The 23,772-nt window shown below is 37.7% G+C and overlaps 1 protein-coding gene across 16 annotated transcripts in view; it reads left to right on the top strand.

Moving 5' to 3' along the window:
- The window catches only part of CADPS2 (calcium dependent secretion activator 2), a 555,767-nt gene that overhangs the window by 441,040 nt on the left and 90,955 nt on the right, over positions 1-23,772 (top strand). For all 16 annotated transcript variants that reach the window (XM_074942329.1, XM_074942327.1, XM_074942330.1 and 13 more), the window contains 2 exons: positions 17,249-17,352; positions 21,305-21,461. In XM_074942329.1, the coding sequence (XP_074798430.1) occupies positions 17,249-17,352; positions 21,305-21,461 (261 nt within the window). The remainder of the gene's footprint in view (positions 1-17,248; positions 17,353-21,304; positions 21,462-23,772) is intronic.

Raw genomic sequence — 23,772 nt, 5'->3', positions numbered from 1 at the left:
TATATATAAACTAATATATAAAATATATGTACTGTTATTACTGACAAACTGATTTCTAATTTTAAGTGAGGAATATAGAAAAATAGTACAAATGATTAAAAGAACTGAGCAGCCTGTAGCACGCTAGCAGTGGTGACAAGTTATGCATAGTAGTTATATGATTAGAATGTGTTTATAGAGTGAATCCTTACGCCTTTGTTTTACTCCTCTTTGCTGTACACCATTATGGTGTATGTTATTTGTTTTAAAGCCATATTTTCTTATGTGCACCAGAGGCTTACTGCTCTGACTTCTTATTCCTGCAAATCATTGATATGAGCGATGTAAAATGATGACACGAAGGGAATGGAGAATAGTACAGGAATTGACTGAAATTATATGGTGTGTTTATTTCTTCATTATTTTTGTGTTTATCCCTCACTTTGGTTTTTTTGCACACTTTAAAATAAGTCCATTATCATCCAGCTAAGTCTTAGAGGACAGTGAATCTGTTCTTTGGATGCACTGGCAAATGAATATATTGTGGAATGAATATGAATAAAGCCCTTTGCTCACAGTGAAAAAAGAGTGATGCACAATGTTAGTAAGATCAATATTTTATTTTTCTGTTATATTTATAATTTAAATGCATAATTAAATTCACTTTTTTACAAAAAGGGTAGCTGTAAATAAATCGGACAATTCACAGGAATTGGTAAAATGACAATAAATACATTGTGATGAAAAAGCTTTTTGGATCCCGTGAAACACTTTTATCCAATGAAAATCACAAAAGGTCCTGAACAAGATGCAAATACTAATGGATCTTGCATGTCTTAATTCTAGATAGATGAATAGGCCCTGCACCTATTGTAGTGAATGACCAAACTGCTGTTCCCTTTGATGAAAACATGACTGGACCCATAATGTGTATTGGATTTATCCATAACATTGTATTTGACATTGTAGCTGAAGACAAGGGAAGAGTATTTCTTAGTGATTATCGCTGACCTCTTAACTTATGCAACAGATTATACAGAGATGAACATGCAAATTCTTTGTGTTATGAGAATCTTTTCTCAGCAGTGTGGTTGCCAGGTTCCCAGGTCTAACCCCCAAGTGCTCTCATTTTCACAGTGTCTCAACTGAACTAAATTCAGAGTGTTTTCCCAGAAGACAGTAGTTAGGTTTTTGTTTTTTGTTTTGTTTTGTCTTTTTAATGGAAGATGTGATGTAAGCTGAATTTACATAGTCAGGATTTGTTTGCAGTCTGGATGATATTTTGCTTAGGATTCCTATATTGTTAGATTAATACAGAAAACCCTGTCTGAATAAAAATGAACATTAATAATAGCCAATACACCAGATAACTTACTTATACCCTATGCCATTCTTTACAGCATGGGCTGCTGAAATTCTCATAGCTGCAGGTATTCTGTTCAGGCAGTATAATTACCATATTATAGTGAAAACAGCAGGCTTTCTAACACTTCCCATTATAACACTTCCACATTAAGGCTTTCTAACACTTCCCATTATAATTTTTTCTTCCAACCATTTTTAAGAGCTCTAATGCCTCCATGGTTTGCAGCAGAGACTTGACATTTTGCGGAGAGATGGTCCTGGAATCAAACACATTTTGCCATTCCCATGAAAATGTCATGTTTCTGCACAAGCAGCCTTAATTCTGGCATATCCTAACTTTTGAGTACTTGACTTTTTGCAACCTTAAAAACATTCTTCTAATGTATTTTTTTTGTATATAAATGTATATTTCTGAGGTAATTTTATGAATTAAGTCATATTAATAACCAGTAATATTTGGTGTATAACTTCATATACATTCTCTGTTTGTGTAGTAATAAACATATCTCTTTGATTAAGGTCTGAGGTATTTTTCAGATGAGTTTACTGTACTAGTTCGTAAACAGGGAGCTCATTCCAATGAACAGCGTGTAGAAATGTGCACTTCATCATCACCTTTTTCCTCCCTTTCAACCTCCATGCTGCTTAGGAAGAAGATGACCCTACTCACACACAATGAATAATGTTTCATTTACATTGTACTTATAATAAAGCAACCTTTCATCACTTACCCCATTTATTCTCCCTCCTCGGAAATGAATATTTTTGCCCATAAAGTTACTTAAAACAGGACTAGATTAGGGGTAATAAACTCTACCTCCTAAACCACAGCTGCTCTTCCTGACTCAGAGGCTGGATAGGAGCTTTTAATGTTAATTTTGTAAATAAATTACTCACTGTTGGGAGTTGGGGAGGCTTAGTCTTTCTTATGAGTGCTACAGTGGTTGAGGATGTGGGACTAAGTTTCAAATGGTTGGGAAGCTGAAGGTGCCATATTTGTTGTGCGTATATGAATGTTTCTTGAGGGTGCAGGAGCCAATCAGATTACAGAGATTTCCATGAAGTCTAGTTCTTTTATTTATTATATAAATTGGATCCTTTCTGACAGTCGGATACCATTGTGATGGATGGACTATAAGAACCTGAAGAGAATAAACTAGAAGAAAATCTTACCAAAGGCTCCTGTAGATTTTGCAACTGTTCAAAAACATACCATATATAGCATGCACATATTATTCTTCAGCCAGTCAAAGTGCTGAGGTCTGAAGTAAGTGTGAACCCCATGCTACTGTGGGTTAGTAATAGAACAGCCTGTGTCTGCTTAATTTGAAATAAATTCACAGGTAATATATCATTAGAAACAAGTTTTCTAAAGGAAAGGAAACATGTAAATGCCCTCAAAGCTCACAAGGATCTATCTGAAGAAAAACAAGAACACTACAAACATTATTGAAATTGAGGAGGCAAGTAGAGAGTCACTTGTACGTGTGGTGAGAGGGCTTCATGGTGATTTAAAGCTGTCAGTGCATGTTCATTTCACTGAATGAACAAAGAAAAATCAGTGACCTGCACAATCACATAACACCATGTTGTTGGACTCTTATTACTATGCAACTAAATGAAAATCAAATGAGAATATAAGAAAACACCCTCGTCCTCAGCTTATTCATATGGATCTAATGTTTGCTATGTTTATTTACATAGGGATTTATTCTATTGAAGTAAAATATTCTGTAGCCACCAGTGGAACAGTGTCAGTATTGCCAACCTCAAACATTCAAAATTGGCTTAAAAATTATGGGATTTTTTTAAAATAATACATTTTGTATTCTTTGTTATTTGCCTTCCAGTTTTTGGATCTTCAGGGTTCACGTTTTGAAGCTTTTTCTCCAAAATCATGAGTCCTAGGAACTTTTTTTTAATTGAGAGCTGAGATCCTCATGATTTGCATGTGACTCCAGGAACTGGGGCTCTAAAGAAATAATGATAATTAAGTTTTTAGTAGAATGTTTTAAGATCCTTGATTTGCAAAACCCATTTAACTCTTAAGTAACAGTTATGGAATCATTGGTTAAAGCTCCATAGTTAAGGTTGAATTCCATTTTTCCTTAAAGCAGGAATTCATCCTCTTTTTTTTGGTAAGGAAAATGTAGTGTATCCTTCTTAGATGAATAGTCCTTACTCTTTCAGTACAGAATTAATTTTCTGAGAATTTACAAGAAAACCCATTAATTAGTTTGAGTTAAAACTAATTTAAAATTGGGTCCTTTAAGAAATTCAGCATCTACAGCAGTTTTTACTTGGTTCCAAATGATCTTAACAATTAAATAACAGAGACACTTCAAACTTTCCAGATAGTTAAAATGAAATGAAGTCTTTTGAATAAACTATATTTGAAGAAATTGGGCTGAAACTAAGCTAAGATGTTAATGATTGTGATGTCTAATTCTATAGGCTACAGACAGGCTCAGGTAACTCTTAAGTGCGCACATTGTGACATCACAGGTAACCCAAACACTTGTCATCTTTCCTACATGTGGATACACAGTTCTGTTGGTTGTAGTGATTCTGAGAGAGAGACTGGATACATGAGTGAAGAGTTCTCATTGGTAGATGATTTGGCCTGGCTGTCACTGGTTCATAAAGATTCTGTGGCTGCATAATAGCTTGGGCATCAGTGCTTCAAAGGCTCCCCGTGGCACTGCTATCATGGCTCCACTGTTCATTGATGCAACACAATCAGGAGAACAGAGGAAGAATCACAAGGGGAGCCCTTCACATAGTTCCAGTCTCACTAACACAGCTCTCTAAACTAATGAGTCAATTGCGTACGAGATTCACCAGTCTGTTTCAGCTGCTCTGGCAATGCAAAGCAGCTGTAAACCAATCTTAAGTGGACAATGGGCTCTGGCTGCCTTGTGCTGCTCTAATATACCAGTGAATCTACCCTTAAAAGTTATTTATAAAAATAGATTTAAGGTGGAGAATCCATGTAATCAAATTGTTAGATATATTGCATGGTAATGTTATTTTGGGGGGTTAGAATTTTTAGTATTTGTGGATGGTATTTTTATTCATTTTTAAAAACTAAGGACATTCCTAGACAAAAAACTATGTGAAGATGTAGTTAAGTTTGAGAGTACATACCACTGACTTATGGAAAGAAATACACAACTAAGGTTCCCAAAATAACCTTAACTCTGCCCTGTAGGGACATCATGCAATAAACATACAATTGTTTTATATCTTGCAGTCCCAGATTAGATAAAACTGATTTTAACACTATTTTAGTTTTTTCATATTTCCTACCCCCCTTTTCTCCTCCCCCCCCCCCCCGTCCCCCCATTTGGCATCAGTGCAAGACAAACTTAAGGTCATTTGGGTGCATTTCATATCCTGATATATTTGGATTTATTTTAAGTGTAACTTTAACTCTGAATTTCTTGAGTTTAATGCATGGGTTTTGGGATAATTAAAAATTCCTGTAATTTCTTCACCCTTAAATTATTTATATCTACTCTCAACTTTAACTCCATACCATAGTTTTTTGTTAGGGAATATTATGTCTCTCCAACAAGGTTTTATAGTGTTGTGTAACAATGGACAAGTTATTTTCTCCATCTGTTCCTCTTTTTCCCATCCTGCCCTTTCTGTCGTGTATTTAAATTGTAAGCTCTTCAGGGCAAGGACTGTTTCATACTATTTGTTTGTACAGGGCCTAACACCATGCGTCCCCAGTCTTGGCTGTGACCTCCAGATCACTTCTATAAAATACAAAATAAATATCTGAGGTGTCACATACTGTTTATCTTATGAATTAGTTAGTTGCTATGTTAAATTATTCCTTTTTATTGAAAACTATAGGAGGAAAAACAAATTCATGTAGCTTAAGATATCCCCTTTTAATACAGTATAATTTTTTTGACAGTAGGTGGAGGTAGGGGCTGCCAGACACAGACAGACTGCTTTTTAAGTAGGCACATCGCAGCCTAGTATGAGTCACTGGTAATGCTGGCGAAAGGAACCCATCTTAGGGTTTTGTATTGCCACTTATCACTGTACTATCTGAGTGTGACTCCCAGTTCCCTGCCTCAGTCAACAAACCATACTCCCTTCTCTTGTGATCTAGTGGCATTCCATGGAGTTCATATCCTTTGAGACTTTTCACTCCTAAAGACATCCTGATACATACATCTGCAAAACATATAAAAAGAAAAAAACAGAGAAAATAATGTAAAATGATACATTGTGGAATATAATCTTTGTTATGGCTGCTTTATGGACAAAAACAGCCCTCCAGATGATTGAAATAACATTTTTTTTTACACTAAATAACTTCTGATATAAACTAAGCATTTTCTTCCCCTAAGGTGGTAGTGAAACACACACATGAAAATCCTCTTGAAGAAGCCCATTAAATAGGCAAACACTACTTGGAAGAGGTTCTCTTCTAAGCACTACTCTGATGAGGTTCAACAAGGACAAGTGCAAAGCCCTGCACTAGGAAGGAAGAATCCAATGCACCGCTACAGGCTGGGGACCAACTGGCTAAGCAGCAGTTCTGCAGAAAAGGATTTGGGGATTACAGTGGACGAGAAGCTGGATATGAGTCAGCAGTGTGCCCTTGTTTCCAAGAAGGCCAACGGCATATTGGGCTGTATTCGTAGGAGCATTGCCAGCAGATCGAGGGAAGCGATTATTCCCCTCTATTTGGCTCTGGTGAGGCCACACCTGGAGTATTGCGTCCAGTTTTGTTCCCCACACTACAGAAGGGATGTGGACAAATTAGAGAGAGTCCAGTGGAGGGCAACGAAAATGATTAGGGCGCTGGGGCACATGACTTACGAGGAGAGGCTGAGGGATCTGGGCTTATTTAGTCTGCAGAAGAGAAGAGTGATGGGGGATGTGATAGCAGCCTTTAACTACCTGAAGGGGGGTTCCAAAGATGATGGAGCTAGTCTGTTCGCAGTGGTGGTAGATGACAGAACAAGAAGCAATGGTCTCAAGTTGCAGTGGGGGAGGTCTAGGTTAGATATTAGGAAACACTATTTCACTAGGAGGGTGGTGAAGTACTGGAATGGGTTACCTAGGGAGGTGGTGGAATCTCCATCCTTAGAGGTTTTTAAGGCCCAGCTTGACAAAGCCTTGGCTGGGATGATTTAGTTGGTGTTGGTCCTGCTTTGAGCAGAGAATTGGACTAGATGACCTCCTGAGGTCTCTTCCAACCCTAATATTCTATGATTCTGTGAGGCGAGAAGAAGTGGCAAACGGGAGTTTTGGAGGGCATAGCTGCAGATCCTGTGTTTGGAGGTAGAGGAACTTGGCAAGTTGTGTGTTTCATGCTTCTGGTTGTTCTCTGTGAAGGTTGGGTGGCTAAGCTGTGGGCTCCTGAACAGGCCAGATGAGACAGGTCTGTTTCTTTGTGTCTCAGTAAGGCCCCCATGGGTCTGTGACCAAGCCTGGTGTTTGAAGTCTCTGAGCACGTGGTTAATCCCTCCCTCTTAACAAGGGGATTGAGCTGAGCTGTGAGGTTTAGTATTTGTTAGTTGCCAGGTGAGCTCCTGAATTGGTGCATAGGAGCTGCAAATGGAATTTTCTGAGGGAGTTGGTAGAAGGGACCACGGTGCCTTGTTTTAGGTGGTGTTCTACACCAGGCAGCAGATGTGAATGACAAGAAACTAACTTCTTTGGCCTACTTTAGAGGTGCTATGTTTTCCTTTCTGCCCGAAGATAGAAGAAAGTTCTGGTGCATAAAATGCTAATTGGTAGCCGGACTGGAGGAGAAGATACACAGTACTTAAAGAATACCTGGCCAAAAAGGGTCACAGTACCAGCAAATACAATTTCTGCAATTCCAGCTGGGTTACTAAGAAGAGTTCTTTTGAGCCCTGCTTGCAGAACAAGTGTGTGGGGGAGGATTTCTTAGACCATCACATTTGGAAATCATTGTCACAGATGCCACAAAGGGAAGGATTGGTGATGGGAGAACTGGAGAGAGTAGAAACTGAAGAAGTGAACTGGCAATTTGTGACCAAGAGGGAAAAGAGAGCCAGGAGGCATTCAATCTTGCTAGAATTATCAGATACTGAGCAAGTCAACTACAAGGGGCACCTGTCTTTGGGGAAACAGAACAGAAAGCTATGGGCAACATACCTGATGGACATCTTTGTGATATGAAGCAAGCAGCTACCAAGAGAGGTTCTTCAACCTTTCTAGGAAGGCCAACAATTGTCATCAACAACTTCACATTAAGAAACATGGACAGAGAATTCAGCAACTGGGACAAGAACAACAGTCTATCTGGATGGATGGGATTATGAAATTACCTGGCAAGTTTCCACAGGTGGTGATACACATTGGAACTAATGACTCAGCATCACCAGGATTACCAGCATCACCTACAGAGAGAATAGAAGACTTCAGAGATTTTTGAAAAGGAGATGAAGAAGAGGAAATTCCAAGTGATCCTCTCTGAGATCCTTCCAGTCCCATAAGCAGAAGAAGGGAGAAAATACTGTAAATGAACCCTTGGCTGTGCCTCTGGTGTGAAGTTGAAAATTTTGGTTTTGTGGAACATTGAGTTGCATCCAGGTGGGAGTCGGGGATGTACAAATGGGATGACCTGCATCTCACAGGTATGGGGTAAACTTCTGAGTGGAGACTAAGTAAAGCAGCCCAGAGGGAGTCTAACAATGCAGGGGAGGGTGCATGTCACAAACAATTTGAACTGATTTGACAATGAATGTGAAGAGAAGAAATGATTCACTTACTTATATACCAATACTAGCAGTCTGGGTAACAAGCAAGAGAAATTGGAAATTCTTATTGATTAGAAGAAAACTTAATATAATTACAGGTTTCAGGGTCCTCAATTAAACTGTCATGTTCCCCACTTTTCAGAGTAACAGCCGTGTTAGTCTGTATTCGCAAAAAGAAAAGGAGTACTTGTGGCACCTTAGAGACTAACCAATTTATTTGAGCATAAGCTTTCGTGAGCTACAGCTCACTTCATCAGATGCATACTGTGGAAAGTACAGAAGATCTTTTTATACACACAAACCATGAAAAAATGGGTGTTTACCACTACAAAAGGTTTTCTCTCCCCCCACCCCACTCTCCTGCTGGTAATAGCTTATCTGAAGTGATCACTCTCCTTACAATGTGTGATAATCAAGGTGGGCCATTTCCAGCACAAATCCAGGGTTTAACAAGAACGTCTGGGGGCGGAGGGTGGGGAGTGGTAGGAAAAAACAAGGGGAAATAGGTTACCTTGCATAATGACTTAGCCACTCCCAGTCTCTATTCAAGCCTAAGTTAATTGTATCCAATGTGCAAATGAATTCCAATTCAACAGTCTCTCGCTGGAGTCTGGTTTTGAAGTTTTTCTGTTGTAATATCGCAACTTTCATGTCTGTAATCGCGTGACCAGAGAGATTGAAGTGTTCTCCGACTGGTTTATGAATGTTATAATTCTTGACATCTGGTTTGTGTCCATTTATCCTTTTACGTAGAGACTGTCCAGTTTGACCAATGTACATGGCAGTGGGGCATTGCTGGCACATGATGGCATATATCACATTGGTGGATGTGCAGGTGAACGAGCGTCTAATAGTGTGGCTGATGTTATTAGGCCCTGTGATGGTGTCCCCTGAATAGATATGTGGGCACAGTTGGCAATGGGCTTTGTTGCAAGGATAGGTTCCTGGGTTAGTGGTTCTGTTGTGTGGTATGTGGTTGCTGGTGAGTATTTGCTTCAGGTTGGGGGGCCCAGACGTTCTTGTTAAACCCTGGATTTGTGCTGGAAATGGCCCACCTTGATTATCATACACATTGTAAGGAGAGTGATCACTTTAGATAAGCTATTGCCAGCAGGAGAGTGGGGTGGGGGGAGAGAAAACCTTTTGTAGTGGTAAACACCCATTTTTTCATGGTTTGTGTGTATAAAAAGATCTTCTGTACTTTCCACAGTATGCATCCGATGAAGTGAGCTGTAGCTCACGAAAGCTTATGCTCAAATAAATTGGTTAGTCTCTAAGGTGCCACAAGTACTCCTTTTCTTTTTGCTTAATATAATTGACATTACTAAAACCTAGTGTGACAATTTGCATGATTGGAATATTAAAAACACTGGTTATAGCTTGTTCAGGAAGGATAGAGCCGGGTACAAGAGGTCAAGGGTGGAACTCTACATTGAAAACACCATTACCTGTTTTAGAGTTATGGATAACTCAGAACCATAGGATTTTGAATGCACATGAATCGATGTGCTAACTAACAAAGCCCAGGAGGGAGTACTGGTTGGGATGGTCTGTTACAGACCACCAAATCAAATGACAGAATAGGATGAACTACCCGGGAAGAAAGAAAATTTGTTTTGTTATTGGGGGTTTCAGTTTGGGAGACATATACTGTAGGTCTCATTCAGCCAGCAGTAAAACTTCATTAGAGTTTCTAAAAGTTATAGGTTATTTTCTAACCCAAGAGGTATTGCGCTCAACACAATGAAATTCTATTTTGGACCTTATTGTGATTAATAAAGCTGAATTAATCACTGGACAGTGATTGTGAACTGATAAATGGGCAAACAGAGGAAAGTGCCGACCAGTTGTATACATACTTGGTCCTTAAAAAGGACACAGTAGGGGCTGTGGTGTGGGAGGCCTGGCTTAGGTGTTAGCGTTGGGCGTGGGCCAAGGAATCAGGGCAGAAAGCCAGGAGATCAGAGTCAAGTGACAAATTGGAGGGCTGGAACCAAGAGGTAGGTGTCAGGAGGCAGGCAGAGTCAGGACACCAGGAGGTCAGGATCAGGTGACAGAACCAGAGGGCGGGAACCAGAAGGCAGCTACCAAGAGTCAGGCTAGGTCAGGATCAGAATGCAGGAACAAGTAAACCGTAGTGTTGCTGTCCATGACAGGGTGGAGCCCAGTTATGTAGATAGCTTCCTGGTTCCCCTTCTGGCTGAAATAGGGCTGTGGGCCCAGCAGGAGTCTTGGAGCTCTCCCAATAAGAGCATAGGGGCGAGGCTTGTGCCCAGTTGAGCTTCCTGGGCCATGGTCCAGCTCCTGTCTGTGAGCTGCCAGGTGGAGGATTGGAGTGTGATGACTTCCATGGCCCCACAGATTCAGGCTCAAGGCCTGTGGGGCCTGACAGAGACACAGATTGATGGTGTGGTAAATAAGGATGCATGCAGGGCAGTCATACAGAGCAATCTGGATTGCTTGGTAAGATGGGCGTGTTCAAACAAAATGTGTTTTAATACAGCCAAATACAATGTTATACATCTAGGAACAAAGAATGCAGGCCATACATCCACAACGGAAAACAGTGGGAGGGGTGTAACAATGGAAGCAACATTCAACCTGTGCTCCCAGTGCAATACTTGGATGTATAAATGGGGGAATAGTGAGTAGGATTAGGGAGGTGATTTTACCTCTGTATATGACATTGGTGAGACCAATACTAGAATCCTGTGTCCAGTTCTGATGTCCACATTTTTAAAGGATATTGAAAAATTGGAGAGGGTGCAGAATAGAGCCACAAAAATGTTTTGACGGCTGGAGAAAATGCCTTTCAGTGGGAAACTTAAAGAACTTAATCTACTTAGCTTATCGAAAAGAAGTTTTAGTAGTGACTCGTTTACATTGGAAAAGTGCCTTCATAGGAAGAAAATACCAAGTTCTAAAGGGCTCCTTTAATTTAGCAGAGAAAAACATAACAAGCACTAATGACTGGAAGCTGAAGCTAGACAAATTCAAATTAGAAATTAGGCACAATTTTTTAACAGTGAGGGTGATTAACCTCTCAGACACACAGCTAAGGGAATTGGTGTGGTCTCCATATCTTGATGTCTTCAAATCAGAACTCGATGCCTTTCAGGAAGATATGCTTTAACTAAATACAAGTGATACGTTAGTGAAATAGAAGTAAGATATTGGGTTCAATACAGGGGTAATTGGGTGAAGTTTAAAACCCTGTGATATACAGGAGGTCAGACTAGATGATCTAATGGTCCCTTCTGGCCTTAAACTCTGCATCTATGAAGTAGTCATCTTTTCATTTCAAAACCTAGGGATTAGTCAGTTTACTCCTGCCTCAGTTAGCAATGTTGGATTGTTTTCTATGTGACTCATTGATAATACATACTTGAGATGTCCTCCATTACTTCCAAAGCTTTTCTTTTTTCCTTCGGTGAGAAAGAGAAGTAGAAAACAGATGATTGATGGCTTTTGCTGTTTGTTTACTAAAAGATGTCAACAGGTATACTTACTGACTTGCAGGAGCTTGTTTCCTGCGGTGTGGTGTTAATCTGAGCAGTGTAAATGTATCTTCAGAAACACCTTTACCGTTTGAGAGGAGACGAAGCATAATGAAGACTGACAGAACAGATTTCCATTTTTGTGTGTGGTGATTTTTGTTTGGTTGCTTTACAATGGTTATAAATATTCACATACAAAGAGCAGAATATTTTCCCAATATTCCTGAGGTATTAGAGCTTCCAAATAACAGCTGATTGTACAAATAGGGCCCATATCAAAAATGAAGAGGTATGTTCCCTTTGCTTGGGGGAAAAGCCTTTAAAATGTGGCTTATTGGTTTTCTAATGCAGTGGTTTTCAACCTTTCCAGAGGACTGTCCCCCTTTCAGGAGTCTGATTTGTCTTGCATATCCCAAGTTTCACCTCACTTAAAAGCTGCTTACTTACAAAATCAGATATAAACATACAAAAGTGTCACAGCACACTCAGTGAAAAATTGCTTGCTTTCTTATTTTTACCATATAATTATAAAATAAATCAATTGGAATATAAATATTGTACTTACATTTCAGTGTATAGTATATAGAGCAGTAAAAACAAGTCATTGTATTGTACTGACTTCGCTAGTGGTTTTTATGTAGCTTGTTGTAAAACTAGGCAAATATCTAGATGAGTTGATGTACCCTCTGGAACACCTCTGCGTGCCCCCACGGGTACGCGTGCCCCCACGGGTACACGTACCCCTGATTGAGAACCACTGTTCTAATGTACTAACTAAAGACAGATAACCCTTTATTTATTTGTACAGCCAACAAATGAAAGTGATTCCTCAGAAAGGCGCATATCCAGTTAATTTGGGAAAAGGATAATTAGGCATGGGGATGAAAGAGTGGTTTGTTCGGCAACATTTACAAAGTGGGAAGGTACCTTCTTTAGATGAACCAAAACACGTTGTTATGGTAATAGTACTTAGCATAGAGTTTTACATGAATGAGTGAAGTATTAACATTTGTACAGTTCTGGAAAAAAAGTAATGTGACAGCTGTGGTTCACTTACATTTTGTAGGTGTCATTGTTTTAACTACTTAATATTTATGTCGAGGCCTCAGTCAGGATTGAAACCCCATTGCGCTAAGCATAGTTTGTGTTTGTACTGTGCTTCATGCAATGGGATTTCAGTCCTGATTCAGGTGTTTTAATATAAATGTTAAGTAGTTAAAATAATAACATCTACATAATGTAAGGTTTCAGAGTGGTAGCCATGTTAGTCTGTATCAGCAAAAACAACGAGGAGTACTTGTGGCACCGTAGAGACTAACAAATTTATTTGGGCATAAGGTTTCATGGGCTGGGTTTTAGCCCACGAAAGCTTATGCCCAAATAAATTTGTTAGTCTCTAAGGTGCCACAAGTACTCCTCATTGTTTTAACATAATGTAAGTGATTGGTAGCCATTTATTACATTCCTGTTTTAGAACTGTACATAAAAATGTTAACACCTCACCATATTCATATTAAGGGCGTAAAGAATTTAGCCTTTCATAAAACCATATACAAGATGTGGAGTGTAATCCTGGCCCTATAGAAGACAGTGGCAAAATGTATATTACTGCAACATGGCAGGATCTCACCCATAGTCACTGTCCTAGGGTCTTTGCAATCTACAACAATTATTGTGTTATGTTAGGGCAGAATCAAACTGGTTTGTATGCTTGTCATTAAGAATTATTATTATAAAAGGTCCTTGTGCAGAATTAATGTTAAGGCTGGTGTGACAATTGTTCGTGTATCCTTACTTAGTAATTTCCATTCTTTTTAATATTTAGTACCATCTAGGAACATTAACTTTACACTAAGGCCATTAAGGACATATTATTTATGTTAGCCCTAACACAGTAAGTGTAACAATCATGTTTTTTCCAGGGATGAGGGTACCAACGGAAAAGATTGTGAGCATAATTGCATACAGATCTTGTTATTTTTTATTTTATTTTTGTATTCAGTTTAGATCAAGTAGCTTTTCATTCTTTGTAAATCATTGGTGGTAAGGTGAATTAATTAGCCAGTAGGAGATCAGGAATGGGAGTCAATTGTATAAATATTTGTACCCATCTTTACTATAAAGGAGAAGAATTATTATGATGATGTGTTAGAAACCGTGCATTTCGTCTGCATTCTGTTTCCACATTTGGACATATATGTCATTTTGTATGTCTTGTTTCTACATACAGACTTAGCTCTAGTGTGCTGCAAGGATTATTTTTGGGTTCTGTAAGCCCAGTTTAAATCAGTGTTATATTTGTATACTATAGAAGGTTAAATTAATGTATGAGTGAAGACAGCAAAATTATTTTTGCACCAGTAATGCTAAGCTGTCCACTAAGCAGTACTTCTCAGAAGTTGTTCCAGATCCTAGTAATCAATGTAGCACTTCAGATTATTACTCCATAAACTCATTTGTTTCTTTTGGACCATATTGTCCTATTTCGTAGAGAAAGAGGTAGAAGGCAGCAAGCTCTATGTAAGACTCAGCAGTTTATTGCATAGCATTTCCTCTGAATCATCATGTTTAAAGAGGTGGGGCCGGCAGGCTGGGTTTGATCTTCTATGGGCATATCCCCATGAAACCTGCAGATGTCACAAGATTAGTCTAGATCTTGGGGCATAGACTGAGACCAAGCAAAGGCAAGGAGGTCCTAACTGGACCTGCTCACCTTGTGACATTAAAAGAAAATTTGGTGGGAGGCAATCTACCCTCTCAACAAGAGAAAGTTGGTGGAGCCTACTATATATGGCTAAGATTACAGTGCTGTCCTTGGGGCCCATTCAATTTCCACCAGGTAACTCTGGCCTCATTAACACTGCAAGATGGCCTTCGGTAATTGGCCCATCTGTTGAACCAGATAGGATTTGCTTGCAAAAGCTAGGTTAGTGACAAAGAAATTCAGGGACCATCATGTTTAGAGTGTGACTTACTATTGTTTCACATGGGGGTGGAGCAGAATTCTGTTTAAAAAGCCTGTTGACTGGATGGAGCCCTCTATCTGGTTGCTTGTGTTACTGTCCAGTGAGGAATGGAAGGGTTTGTTTGATGGTTGTAGATGCATCTATTTATCATTAACCATTGCCTGATACTTCTGTTTTCCTATATGCAATTTCAGTTTTCTTGACTGGACAACAGTTTTAAGTTACTCATGTTTCACCCTACTGTGCGCAATTGATGTATGCAGTGGGATGTTAACATCTCTGATTCACAGCTCTTAGCTTTAGTGTGATGTCTCCTTTGAGTTTTAAGGAGCACTTCTTGCTGCAGTGTCTGTTCCAGTGGATAGTCCTTGCCAAGAATCAGGATGATAGTGAAAGACATGGGAATGATTCATAGATTAATAGATGTTAAGGCCAGAAGGGAGCATTGTGATCACCAAGTCTGATCTCCTGCATAACACATGGCATAGGACTTTGTACATAGTCAGGAATCCTGGCAGCCAGGTAATTATTAGCCCTACAGGTACTTCTTGACTGTCTGTTTGGATGGGGAGCACACCCCTGAGATGGCCCATTTTTCATGAAGTCAGGGTCCTAATTGGGTGTAATTGTCTGTACCCCGCGGAGGACCCAAAATAAGTCTTATTTCAAGCTGTCAGTCACTGTGCCCCAATAGGATTTAGGTCATGTGGACAGGTCTCAGAGCTGAAATCCCAGCAGACATTAGCAGTGGGGAATGTGTTGTGTTTAAACAGCAATTAATTAGTAGTTGTTGCAAAAACATATTTGCCTGTTTTGTAAGTTGTGCGTGGATAGTACTTTTTTTACAGTCAGCTTTAAATACATGGTTCCCATACACTGGAGAACACTCATGGAAAATTGGGCCAAAATTGTATCTTGCATCTAGATAGTGTATTTCAGTCTTCCACTTTGTTCAGTATTAAGAGGCTTAGATTGGAGACGAAGCACAATAAATTAACAGTTAATGTTGCCTAAGTATTTCCATTCTAATGTGTCTTTTTCCCATTGCTTTTAACTTTATCAGACTTTAACCTTTGATTCAGAAAAATGTCAGCCTTTTTTAAGTTTGAGAAGAGTAAGGAAAAATAGCACTTTTCCATTGTTAAAATGATTGTAAAGAGCTCTGGCGTCCTTGTGTTTTGGGGTAGACGCATGACATTTGGCAGGGGCATATGTCTGAAGAGATGTTTTGATTTGGCAGAGTTGTAAGTGTTTAAAAAATACTGTGTGAACACAAGGCTAGGGGTTTTTTTGTTTTTTTTTTTAATAGACAACAAAGGCTTGTTGGTTGGTTGGCTGAGGTTTTTTTTTTCCTGTCAATCTACCATTGTTCTATAGCAGTGTACATACATAAGTAAGAAAGAAACTTAGGTAGCATTTTCTGTCTGTGAAGATATGTATGGAACTTCACTCTCATGATGTCTGAACATGTGTATGGAATGAGGCGCAGGGCTCTAAAATGCTTGTGGAGTTCTCATCTTGTGTAACCTCCTTCAGAAAACTTCCAAAAACTCACCTGCTCTGTGACCCATTCTATTTATAATGCATTGCTTTATATTTGAATTGTACTGTACTGCGTTGTTTCCATCCCACATCTTTAAGGTTGTTAGTCCTTAAAGGCAAGGACTTTGTTAACTGAGGAAGCTCACCTATCTCACAGCAATTAATACATTTAATAAATAATGCCTCATTCCTGGTGGAGATAGTGGTATAGTCTGGTCAATATGTTTATTCTTACTGTGTTAACTTTTTCTTCAAATTGATTGTTAATTGTTCCTGTCTACCTAGATTTAATCTGATGGATATTATATTTGAAACTAAACTGAGTTTAATTGCACCACTTTTATGTTCTTTGCTGGGTTTGCTTTTTAATTCCATTCTGCAAAGCAACTTATCCTAGTTTCATATGTATTTTTTTTTTCATTTATACTTGTTTTCTTTCATGTGTAGTTTTTATTGGGTACCTTGCAATCCTACTATAGCATCTTTTATTTCACAGTGCTAGTTTTCACTGCAGTGCTGAAAAGAACCTTCTGCTTCAATGAATGTTATTGAGGGGTGGAAGCGGTGGTAGAGGGATCCGTTAACTACATGATGTCGTTTTTTGTACTTTTCCGATTTTTAGATCAACTAAAATTTAGGCTCTGATTCAGATAAAACATGCCTGGAATTTAAACTGCAGCAAAAAGCATGAATCTTGCTAATGCCAGTAATGACTCATCTGGTGAGAATGGCATTGTATTGACAATACAATAAGAAAAAAAGTCTCTTGTGTCTGCTGTCTTTGTATATCTGACCTTGGAGAGAATTGGAATTTTCTTGTTGCAGAAGTTGAGCATCTAATGTGTTGCTGCGCCTCTTTATTCTCATGTATTAAATCAGAAAATGTTTGTAGTGGCCAGTGATTTCTTTGTGGATGATATATTTTCTGTAATCCATTGATGTGGCCATACAGTTGCATTCATTTACATTAAAAGTGTCCCTAAAATGTTGAATTGCTTGTGATCAGAAAATTATTTCAGGGCAGTATTCCAGCTCTCTACTAGTACCATTCTCTGCTGTAAAATACAGTTTATTTTTCTGTATTTCTAGCTAAAATAATTTTGTCTTACATATTTTTAATTTTTTATGTGTGTGTGTATAGAGACCTTGAATCAAGCAACGCCTGCTAGAAAGCTGGAAGAGGTTCTTCACCTTGCAGAGCTCTGCATCGAAGTATTGCAGCAGAACGAAGAGCATCATGCAGAGGTGAGGGTATCTGCATTCACTATAGGATAATGGTTCATACCTATTTTGTTTCTCCATGGTGTGAAGGAATTCTGTCAAGAAACTTTCTAACTTTGGGTTCTGACAGACGTTTAAGGCAGTTCACATTTACAAAGAAAATGAGTGTTTTGAAGCTTAAGAATAGTGAAGTGAAATAAAACTCTACCTGAGTTCCCGTGAATGACCTCCAGGTTTGGAAATTTCAGATTAAAGAGCATAACATCAATAACAGGCGATTAAATGGTATCGAAAACATTCAGCCTTATACAGTTTTCCCTTCCAACTTTTTACCCCCACACCTAAACAGAAAGGAAATATAACTTTAAACACTAGGTTTCATTGTGTCTTGTGCCAATTAATTTTAACTTTAAAAATAATGACTAGTGAATTAAATATTCACATTGGTATTATGGTTGTTTTGTGGGACTGATTCAACAACTATTTCTATTTATCTATTTATTTAAAATGTCATTTTAAAATAGAAGAGGTAAATTCAATCAATTTCATATTTCTTACCCTCTCGAGTCTTTTTGTTCCTTGATTCATAAATTACAATGGACAAGCATTATAGCACCTTTTATCTCTAGGTAGTACCAAAAAAGAACAAATAGACCAAATACATATAGATTTATATTATTAACATTAATATGATAATCTAGTTGTCTAAGATACAGTTTCTAGGATGTTCTTTAAAAAATCCGAGAATTATTTTCTGGAAAAGCATACAAAGAGGTAAACCTAGATTTTAATGTATATATAGTTATAAATATGATCATTCAAAACATCTGCTTTTAGCTCACACTTGGAATCTAGTTTTTAGCTTACATCTGTCAAGTGTGAACTTGTTATGGATATTTTATTTTATACTGAAGAAACAGCTGCTTCAATAATTTGAAATTAATTCCCAGGAGATTTTATTCTACACTAGTATTACCACTGTGTTACACTGTAAATGATTACTTAATAAAACATATATATTTTTCTTTGTCTTTTGAGGATGTGTTAGAATATTAGACTTTAAAAACCAAAGGAATCTGATAAAATACCAATATGCAATACATTTTACTGTTTAAGAATTGTGTTTCTTAGTAATTAAATGTAATAATAAATAATGCTTTAAAATTCATTTTGCAAAAAGGTATATTCTATTCTTTTATCTGCCCAAATGAAAATCAGTCCTGCAAGAATACTGAATCTGTCAAGTTCAAAACCAAAACTACTATTTTTGCATCACTTCTTCCTTCTTTGTTTCCAAAAATAAATATGCATTTCTAGTGAAAGTTTTATAAAATAAACAGAAGTGCAATATTAAAAGGTAAATGAAACAAAAAATACAAAAATTGTAAATATGCACCCCTTATCCCTATTCAAAATATAAATATATCACACTGAGCTGAGGTCATAACACTACAGAAATTATGATGGTGCAGTTAATGAAATGGATTAGTAGCCTCTAAAATTGTTTTAGTAGTATAACTTTTTTTTCTATTCCACAACACTTCCAAATTTATGGATTCCCACAGGCACGAGAGGTATGTGGTTCCTCACAAACAAGGCATCATTGATTTTTCACCATTTGTAGCATGGAGCTGTTACTGTGTCTTGAACATGTGTCATAAATTGTTCTGATCATTTCTGATTTTGTTTTGCCACATTTGTCTCTCTTTCTAGAATCTAAGAACTTCAGTCTTTCTTTAATCAGGTCAGATGTTTTTGTTCTCTTAGGATGTATATGACCAATCACTAATTACATTCAGCTTGTTTTCATATTGTTCATTTTGATGGAACAACATCTTAGCCCTGGTAAAGGTTTTCCCATTCTTCTCACTTGCTCCCAGACACTTTTGAGAGGGTCAAGAATATTTGTTTGGTCCACAGTGTCATTTGCAAAGGGGTTTAAAATGGGAATAGAATGGGCTGGCTTTCTAGATTTTGTGGGGGGGGGGGGTGCGCGCGCTATATGTTCTGAAAAGAGTTTTGTTTGCTGGTCCCAAAGGGACACCTGCCAATGCCTGTATACTTTAAAAACAAGTAGCATGAAAGTGTTTTTTATTGTGGTAGGTTATTTTCTTGGGCTAGGAGGTTGTTTCCTTAATGAGCTCCCATTTATGCTCAACTCATCAGTCAGAGACTTCTTCTCATTACAGGAAAAGGAATCTATTTTAAATTCTTGCCAAAATAATTTGCAACAGATTCTGTATACTGTTCACTTCATTACCAGTCAGTATCCTTAAGGCCTGATATAATATATAATAATAATATATAATGTTATAATAATATATAAACTGATAAGCAGTTTTCTGAGCACCTCCATTCCCGTTAACTTCACTAGGAGCAGCAGGTGCTTTCAGGGAGCACTCATTACCTCTCAGAAACCACTCTCCAGGTCTTCTTCTCTCCCATCATGTTGCAATCATTCCTTTCATAAAAAACCAAAACGCCATGTTAGGCTGTCATCAGTAAGTCTAGGATACAAGTAAACATTTATGATCACATTTTCAAAAGTGGAATCTAATTTTGGGCTCTTCAGTTCTAGACCTGAATTTCTAGAATTTTAGACCTCTAGGGCCCGATTTTGAGAAGTGCTTGAGCATGTGTTGTTGCCGTTGACTTCATTTGGAATTGTGGGTGCTCAGCCCCTCTGGTGATCAGGCCCTAGGTGTGTCCAATGTTGGCACTTCAAAAATGGAGGTGTTCAGAATTAGAGGTCACACTTGAAAATGGAGGCCTTACTATAACTCTTTTTTATTCAAGGTGACTGTATATTTCTCAGCATCAGATGTTTGCAGTGACACTGAACAAAACAGTTGCAGCAGTGTTAGCTTGACACTAGTAGGAACTTTAAAGCCTGCTCTTTCACAGGCTCAGAATATTACTTGGCCTTTATCTTTACTTGCCAGTATCTCCATTTACCATTTCTCACTTTGATATAATATCCAACTACTGTACAATTCCTGTCATTCTTTTCCTTCTCCGCCAAGCACAGATGTAAATGCAGGAAGAAGATGCATGATGTGAATGTGGTGGAGTCCCTAATTTTGCCTGAACACAGCAACTTTTGAATGAATTTCCTCCCCCACCTCCATTCTTCTGAGCTAAGACCACCTAATGCACGAAGCTTACACTCATGAAAGCAGTATTTTCCAAAACACTGTTAAATTAGTGGAAAAAGATGTTATAAACTAGAGATTATTGAATCTCCAGATATCTACCCATAACGCTTATTAAAGGAAATGGGAATTTATGCATTGTGAATGGCCTATCTCTTTAGGACAAAATAAGGATAAAAATGAAGATTTTGCGTCTATCAAAAATACAGATTTCAGAGGATATTATTATTAGCTATTAAAGTTTAAATCAAATTTCTTCTGATAATGAATGAGGACAAAATGCTTTTAAATATGTATTTGTTTAGAGAACATTTGACAAGAAATTAGGCTGATTTCTTATAACTTTAGAACTGAATTAAACCAAAATTAGAGTATGTTGTAATTTTCCAAAGATTGTCTTTAGACTTTCAGTTCTTCTGTTTTTCTCTCTCTCTCTCCCTCCCCCCTCCCCTTTGCCTTTTTGGTTGGCAAAAACAGTTACAGTCAATGGAATGATATTCGGCTATTTAAAGGTTTATAGACAATCTGTTTGTTATTTTTCCCCTCTTGTTGGCAGTAATTTGGGGTTTATTATTAGTGCTGCCTTTCCAACAAAATAATTTCTGGTTTTATTTTTTTCCCCTTGTTGACAAATGCGGTATATTTTTTAATACATGTCTATACATATAGGAATGCATTAACATTTGTCACACATGGACTGTACATCACCCATGCATGATAAAAGACATGAAGTGACATATCCAAATACATTTGACCATATGTACCATACAGTAGCTCTTCTTTTTTGTGACTTGTGTTTACTAATTTTTTTTCTTACATTATAGGCTTTTGCTTGGTGGCCAGATTTATTAGCTGAACATGCAGAGAAATTTTGGTCTCTCTTTTCTGTCGATATGGATTCAGCACTGGAGGCACAACCTCAAGATTCCTGGGATACTTTCCCACTTTTCCAACTGCTAAATAACTTCCTAAGAAATGACAGTAAGATATTAAGGTTTTGTTGTTGTTGTTTATATATGATTTTTTTTCTTTCAGTCTCCACACACTCCAGAAATTCTGTTGTATTTCGATTTCCAGAGCAAAACAAAAGTTACAGTGCCCCTCTTTGCTATAAATATTTCTCTGCTGAGTTCCTCTGAAATTAAGCTATTACTCTTTATCCCACTCAATCCTTTACTGTAGACTATACTTGAACCATATAGTATTGCATAAATTGCTTACCTCTAAAGCAGCATTATAAACACAGCATAGCACATTTTAATATTATTTTTAATACTAAGGCATTATATTTAAATAGGTCTGTATCAGTAAGTGTACTCTTATACTAAGTTTTCATTCCCATCACTGCTTTAACACCATTGATCATATTTATAAATGTATTGTAGACTTAGTATTAATTGGAGTTAGGCATGTACATCAGACTGAAAGAGATTTTTAATTTACACCATTTGTATTTGCCCAAAACTGAGGACATATTGGTCATGAAATACAGTGCTCTTGCTTTTATTTGTCTTGGGTGAGCTGGTTTTCCTTTTATAATAGCTAAATAATCTAATATGCAGATATTAAACATGATCTTTTGGGGGGTGATTTTACATGTGGAAATATACAGAGAATATCAATGAAACTTTAGAAAATGAAGTAAGTTGAATTAAAAAGCATAAATTGTACTTTATTTTACATGCAGATTATTTTTCAAACATTTTAAGGCAACATTCAGAAAATAATTGATGTGCTGTTTTTAAATAGAAAGATAAAATGCACGGTTTTCCTTCATTATTAAGGGAAGACAAAATGCTATTTTTATTCCATGTCTCAGTTCATTTCAAGCTTTAAATTTTTGCTTGTATTTACAGGATTCATATGCTCAACAAACTAGTTTTTAAAATTATTTTTCTGTTATGTTATTATCAAGCATATAAAAACCAGTATCAGAATGTCCTTTCTGGATTAAAGCTGCATGATTTAGGGGATTGGAAGTGGAATACTGGGACTTCCATTAGGAGATCAGAGGTGCTGCAACAACCCACATTGCTTATAACAGAGTACTGTTACCATCAGCTTTGGAGTGCCTGAGTGAAATAAGTAGGTGATCTCAGTGCAGCCATAGGGGCATCCATATCGCAAAAAGAAGCATTGCAATTGGTGTTAGTCCCCTGGATGGCAGACTCCTCAGGATGCCAAAGGCTGAATAGACATGGAGCCTTAACTACCTTCTTATCCTAAAAGCTAGTCATTCTAGTTAGAATTGAGAACTATTGGTACTGCAATGTAGGATCATATATTGCCTGGTCAGTATATGTTTTGTGGATAAGTAAAGGACTTTAGAGTCCAGTGTTGTCTGCCTCTTTTCATGAGTACTTAATTGTGTTTTCATTAATTGGCAGTTAGCAATATATTAAATGCTACACTCCTGTTGTGTAGTTGTCTTTTTACATGGGTTCCTTAGTGAGAGAAGATGTGTCTATTTTGTTACTGTTTTCTTTATTTCTGGTTGTGGTTTTGTGGAAGGTGCTGGAGGTTGCTCCCTTTGAAGTTCTCTAGGATAGGTACAGTGTAGACATCAGCAACAAAGACTTCCTAACTCTGCCATGTAAATGTGCTGCAACCTTAACTTCAAAGGAACACTTGAAGTCGTGTAGGAGTAGTTTCCTCCTTGTGCCCATTCGATCCTTGGTGCCTGTGTTGAGACTGCCAACAAGGATTACAATCATAGTGCTGGATTTTGTGATGTGTAATTTTGTTAGGGTAGGGTTGTTTGAATTTTATTCAGCCAGTGGTATCTATAAACTTGGTATTGGGTTCCATTACAGCAAGTTAAGTTTCCGGAACCAATGGAAATGAAGCTTATTGCAGGATGATATTCTTGGCCTTCAGGCAGGGTTTGTGACAGCAGAGTTATAACTAACCCTCTTATTACACAACGTGGGCTGCCTTGCCTGCTGATTTCCAGAATAACACAAGCAATACAAACAACTCTAGCTCCACGCTTACATAAGAAAAGACTGTTGGAAGGCTACTGCTTGCTTTTTCTTCTCTGAAGAGATTAAATGGATAATTACTTTAAATCATTACTAAGGAAACAGTCTCAGTAAAGACATATTATTAAAACTGGAGGAAATTTTGTTTTCATAACGAAATAATTATCAGCAGGGTTGTAAAATGTAACTGAAAGAACAAGTAGTAGCAGCTACTCCAAGAAATAAATGCCACACCTGTATACTATTTTCCACAGTTCTCCTAATGGCAAAAGATATAGTAAGTGACCATTTCTGACAAGTGAAAGCCATCT

This window comes from Natator depressus, chromosome 1 (assembly GCF_965152275.1).
Source record: "Natator depressus isolate rNatDep1 chromosome 1, rNatDep2.hap1, whole genome shotgun sequence".
Lineage (NCBI taxonomy): Eukaryota > Metazoa > Chordata > Testudines > Cheloniidae > Natator > Natator depressus.
This window is presented reverse-complemented; position numbering and strand designations above follow the sequence as displayed.